The sequence below is a fragment of the Ursus arctos genome, chromosome X, assembly GCF_023065955.2.
Source record: "Ursus arctos isolate Adak ecotype North America chromosome X, UrsArc2.0, whole genome shotgun sequence".
Lineage (NCBI taxonomy): Eukaryota > Metazoa > Chordata > Mammalia > Carnivora > Ursidae > Ursus > Ursus arctos.
Window position 1 is genome coordinate 64,454,513 of NC_079873.1, and position 6,000 is coordinate 64,460,512.

Sequence of the window (6,000 nt, forward strand, 5' to 3'; positions counted from 1 at the left end):
AAATGAAGTGTTGAAGAAATCCAACTTATTATCTTAATATTATTCCGGATAAATCAAGTTAAGCAGCACATACAATTTAAGTGAAAGTACACATACAGACAGAAAGGCAGGAGTTTTGTTTCATAGACATAGCATACATGGAAATGCAATCTTAATTCAGTATTTTGATATCCTTGTTTATAATCCTTTACCTCTTCATCATGCATTGTATTCTTTCCTTTCTCATCCCCGAGTATACCTTCAGTTTGAAGTACTGCTATATAATTTAACATACAGAATTATACTACTTATAAATACTGTAAGTACATATAAGGTTTTACTATTTATACTTGCCCTAAACTTCAACCTGAAACATGTAGCTAAATCAAAGATCACATTGTATAAATCCATTGTTCTAACAGCATTTAAAAAAATACCTACACTAAGGAAAAAAAAAACCCATCTCTTCCACAATGAAGCCACACAAAATCAAAGGTCAATGTGAAATAATTTTAAGCAACTATACAACTAATACGTCTACCAATCAATCTAACACAGCACATTCAGTTCTCAGCCACTATACTTCTTTTCCTTCTGTTCAAATTTTCACTTAGCCCTAGCCCATCTTCCCTTACAAAGAAATCTATAAGTACAGAACACATATTTGACTTAAAATAGGTCCATATTATCAAAATATAATATTCCTAAAAACACTGGATCCCAGAAAAATAAAAACCTCTGTACAATACGAAAATTAAATTAAAAACAAAAAAGATGCACTATCTACACTATAGACAATGTTCAAACAATAGATGAAATTCTGTATATAAAAATAAAAATGTGTAAGGAAATATTAAAAAAACAATAAATTTAAAAGATAAATGTGAAAATCAGGCATATGTAGAGACATACAAATAGATAATAACAATTTAAAAAATAACATTAAAATTTAAGCCTCACTAATCATGAAAAAAAAAAGAGCTAATTAAATCAACTAGAGGCTATTTCACCTATTAAAGCCACCAAAAGATTTAAAAAGTATTTAAAAACTCACTCTAAGTATCTAGATGGTAACATCATAAATTAGTACTATCTTCTTCTGAAGAGTAATTTATATATAATGGACATTGATTAACATTATGTAAAAATATGCCTCTATAATATAAGAAAAGGAAGTCTAATAAACTGGATTGGGGGGGTTTGCTTTGTTTTTATGTGTATTTGTGGTGAGTAGACTGTTTTTAATTATTTTGATGTCCATTTGCTTTTTATCACTGTCAAGTAATTTTTAAAAAGCTTTTCTTCTTTAAAAAAAGCTTTCTAAGTTTCCTTTTGCTATTTGCTTAAAATGGTCTGTTCAGAGACAAATATAAATGAAAACATCTTCAATATATCTCAGTATAAAACTCTATCTTCAAAACCACATTAGTTAGTTAAAAAGTGTTTAGTTATTGGTAGGCACCGTTTTGCCCCCTTTTTGGCAGGACTTCAGTCTAACAAAAAGTCTGACTACTTAAATACAATGATAATACATGCAGTTTCTCCAAAATAATTTTTATCCACCTGAGAATTTTTTACCATTAATAGTATAGGCGGTGGGGTTTATCCATATTACAATTATTACACCATTTTGTGATTTGCAAAAAATAAAACAGCAAACTAAAATTATTATTTAGTAATAATTATTAACATGGCCTCATTATTGTAATATAAAAATTGTCAAATGAACACTAAATCAGTTTAAATATTGTATTATTAAATCATTTTATTTATATTTAGAGTCTACCATACCCCTTCAACTTTCTTTAACTTTCATTTTCCTCCATTTGGATCTTATTTGAAGGAAAGATAGCTGAATTTAGATTTCAGTAACACCACCCCTTTCTCCTTTCATTTCCTTCCAATTCACTGTACCAGAGGCTAACGCAAGGGGACATCTTCCCCAAAATAAAAAACATCACCTTTTTGTATGTGTCAATGCTGATCAGAAGTGCATGGACACTATGAATTATATTTGTAGGAGAAACAACACAGTCAATCCAATGCCTTTGGTCCTTTACTAAAGTATATTTAAAAATATAACCATTGTTATCTCTTCTAAACCCCAAATCGTGTTTCATCAATTCTCAAAAAGGTCATAATCCGCAGTTGTTATTTAGTGAAAATGTATCTGCAGAAATGCGATCTAATGATTTAATGAGCTATTTTCTAAAACGTGATAGATACAATAATTATGCTTTTTGATTCGGTAGTCGATTACCTAAAACCGGCAAATTTTGGAATTCGCTTGATGCTTCCTATTATTTTTAATTGTGTCGTTTTGCCCAATCCAGGGTCGGTTAACTCCCCTCCTTAGCCCCCTCCCCCGTAACACCCGCCCCCCCCCGCCGAAAGACTAAGCCTGGCCTCAGTTCCCGTATTTCAAGCCAGGACCAACCAGAAACCAGTTTTCTTCCACTAATCCGGAACTCTGGGCTGTTACCAACGCTGTCATTGGCCAACGTCAGTCCTTAGTACGTGCCCCAAGATAACCCCCAGGTTTCTCTCCCTTTTCCCCCTACAATGGGCCTTTCTCAATGTTTGTAACATATTCATAATCCACAAAACGGCATCTCTGATAACTAACTCACATTCTTCAAAGTTTCCGAGTGGAAATAAGCGAAGCCAAGGGGAGGGCAAGGTACCCTTTCTCCGACTGGCAGGGAGGGGGGAAGGGGCAGTCGTTCTACGGCCCAGCACAGAGCTCTAGAGCAGTGTTGGCTGAGGGGTCGAGAGCGGGTTGGAGGAACAAGGTGGGGAGGGAGTGGAGAAAGAGTTGGATTAAGTTGAAATGAAAACTTTACTCACCAGATCCTCGAAGCTTCTTCGGTGCTCTTTTCCCTCCCAGTCTAAGCGGCGCGGAATCAACTGGGGCCGGGAGAAAAGAAAGGGTGGGGGGTGGGCAAACCATATAGGCCATGCCTTGGCTCCCAATGAACCCGACCCAACCCGGGTCCTGGTCCCCGACCCTCTGGTGTCTGTATTTCTCCAGGTCCGATAGCTGTTGCCTCAAAGCTAGTCCAGTGTAGGAAGGAGGAGGCCGAGGGGGAGGAAATCCTGAAAAACCGCCTCCCTTGGTCATAAAGAGGGGGCGAGTTAAGACCCCGGCGATATCCGCCCCTTTTGAGGGAAGAAGCTGGTTCACTCCAGTGACAACAGTTATGAGTGCCCAGATCCAAGCTTCCCTCCCAGCCCCTGTCCTCCGCCCCTGACTTGCCCTCCCCTTCCTCCAGTCTCACCCCAGCCCTCCCCACGTCTTCCCGAAGGGGCTCCGTACCTGATGCTCCTCGAGCTCCTGCACTAGCACCTGAGCAAAAGGGAAACACGGATATGAGGAGCAGCTCGGGCCATCAACACATCCTCCCTCCCCACTTCGAACGCAGCCGCTGACGGCAGGACTAGTCAAGGCCGGCCTTTCCCTCACCCTCAGTGAAACCGCACACCCGATGCCTCGATTTCCCCATTGGGACCATTCCCCACGACTCCCAGATCTCCTTCGCTCTCTCACCTGAGCGGATTTGTTGCAGGGTCCGGACTGCAAGAATCTAGCAATCAGGTAATACAGCTCTGTGGAAGAGGGGAAAAAGGGGTTGAGAGGGAGGTAAAGAAAAACAGAAGCTTTTTCAAAAGAAACTGACAGCCCTCGCGCTAAGCTCCCATCTCCTTAGCCCCCAGACACAGTTACCCACCGGCTTCGATCTGGGTAGGTGCCGCCGCCATCCTTTTCCCTAGGGGGTTTGGGGGCTCCGCTCCGGAGGAGCTGGCGGGGGCGGGTGGGGGCGCTGCCTCTATTGTGGTGAAGCCCCCATGCCCAGGAGTCCCACCGCTTCCGCCCCACTCCTCGTCCTAGTTTCGGTCTCTCTGGTCTCTCTTGGATTCATCGCATCACGTTTCGACCCATAGATATTCTAGCCCAAGAGCAGAGGAGGCGGAGAGGAAGGAGGGAGAGAGAGAGCGAGAGCGAGCGAGCGAGAGAGCGAGAGTGAGCGAGAGCGAGCGCGAGCTAGCGAGCCTGAGAGAAGAGAGGGGAGGAGCCGAAGTGGCGGCGGGGGTGGGGGGACGGGGCAAAGGGGTGGAGAGAGGGGAGGGTAAAAATTGTAAGAGGAGACTGCAGCGCTCGCTGTTCGCCGCTAGGGGCACTAACGCAACCGAGTATCCTCCTCTCTCCCTGAGGCCGGCGGTTGCCTAGCTACCGCTCCCGGAAACAGGGGGAGGGGCTAATCACGGCCGACGCTCTGGCTGGCGCCGTAGAACTCCATGGTGGCGTTCTCCTCCGAGAGCTCTTGAGTGTGTTTCCTTTCCTGCGAGTGCAGTCGGGCTCTGTCCTGTTGAGGATCTTTCGCTCTGGCGTTGCCGGGAGGGACAAGTGAGGGGCTTACTTGATTCTGCTGCTTTATTTTTCTTCCCGTCACCGAATAGGCTTTGTTGTTGTTGTTTTGGTGTTTGGTTTGGTTTTTTGCCGCTACACTGAAAAGAGGCCCTCCACTGAAAGATCTTGTGACCGAGGGAGAAAAAGGAGCCCCTATGTCACCACACTTGCTTCCCTTTAAAATGGTTTTTGTATCACATGAAAATGTTTTACTTACCAGTCCAGAGTGCAGGGTTCATATTGTTATAAGGACCAGGTCTAACAACTGATATTGTGAGGGGAATATGCTGTCAGATATCAAGCATTTTATTTTTCCCTCATGAAACTTTAACACCTGCAATATCTGTCTCATTCCTGTAGGATAATTTTCATTTGTGTCTTAAAGTTCTGTCAAAGTATTTTACATTAACCATGGATTCTTATGTATTATTACATATCTATATGCAAGGTGGTTTTATGTATTTTTACAAATCTGTATGCAAGCTCTGGGACAATGTTTTTTAATACTAAATTTTTAGTACAGTACTGACTTTCAGTATTTGGTTACTAAAATCGTAAGTGATTAAACGATTTGTAGAATAATTGATACTTATATAATAAACAGTCTCCTTTTCTACTTTTCCTTAATATTTTGTTCCCACCTCAAGCCTTGACCAAAGAAAAAGTAATTAATAGAAACCGAACCCGATGAGACCAGAGATTATGTTTAAGCTGCATGTACTATTTACATTCATTAAAATAATCAAATTTGAAGGTTTACCTTTTAAGTTTAGTGATGGATTCTCAGAAATTTGGTTTCCTTACTCAGAGTTTAGCCATTGATCACAGTTGGTCTAGAATTGCATTATGCTGATATAATCATACACTAGGTTGTTTAGCTCTCACTCTGGCCGTGTTTTCCCCTTAGAAAGAAAGAACTACACATGGTAATTGTGATATGATAGTCCCATCTTTGGTGGTTATGCTATAGTACTTGAAAAATGCCATTAACAAAAAATATATATATGGAAAAAATATATAAGCCCTAGACAACTCGTTGCAAAAAGTTTAGCAAAGCACCAGATTGAATATTTTTTACAAGTCAAGTATAATATATATAACAGTTAACATTTATCAAGCCACTACCAGGCACTAAGCACTTTATATACTTCACCTCATTTAATCTTTATAATTACCCTAGGAGGTAGGTTTTATTGTCATCCCCATTTTACAGATAATAAAAATGACTATATGATTTTGTATTCTTACTTGTATTCTGTGAACCTTGTTCCTCATCTGTAAAATGTAATAGTACTTGCTGTGCCCACTTCACAGGAATTGCTTGCTGTAAAAGTCATGTGAATATATTCATACTGTATTTCAAACTTTCTAGGACATTGTTATTCCAGTGATCACCTCAGTATCAGTCTGGGTGCAATCAAAAGGGAAAATTACTACAAATTACTAATTAGTTCAAATTACTATGTGCCTTTTAAGAAAGTCTAAGATACAAAATTATTAACAATAACAGGAGATTGGAGTAATGAGGGATTATCTTGTAAGGAGTAAAGAGAACTCTAACAAATATAGGAATAGCAAATATATAATATAATAGTAGCTAAAATAGCCACTAC

At 40.3% G+C, this 6,000-nt stretch overlaps 1 protein-coding gene across 2 annotated transcripts in view; it reads right to left on the minus strand.

The window, feature by feature from the left end:
• The window catches only part of BRWD3 (bromodomain and WD repeat domain containing 3), a 219,772-nt gene extending 215,718 nt beyond the window's left edge, over nt 1–4,054 (minus strand). The window contains exons 1-4 of one of the 2 annotated variants that reach the window (XM_026480138.4): nt 3,708–4,054; nt 3,527–3,585; nt 3,296–3,325; nt 2,827–2,886 (exon numbers count right to left, since the gene is read on the minus strand). In XM_026480138.4, the coding sequence (XP_026335923.1) occupies nt 2,827–2,886; nt 3,296–3,325; nt 3,527–3,585; nt 3,708–3,738 (180 nt within the window). In that variant the 5' untranslated portion in view covers nt 3,739–4,054. The remainder of the gene's footprint in view (nt 1–2,826; nt 2,887–3,295; nt 3,326–3,526; nt 3,586–3,707) is intronic. The other variant, XM_026480137.4, reaches the window with a different exon arrangement.
• Between the last annotated feature and the right edge of the window lie 1,946 nt (nt 4,055–6,000).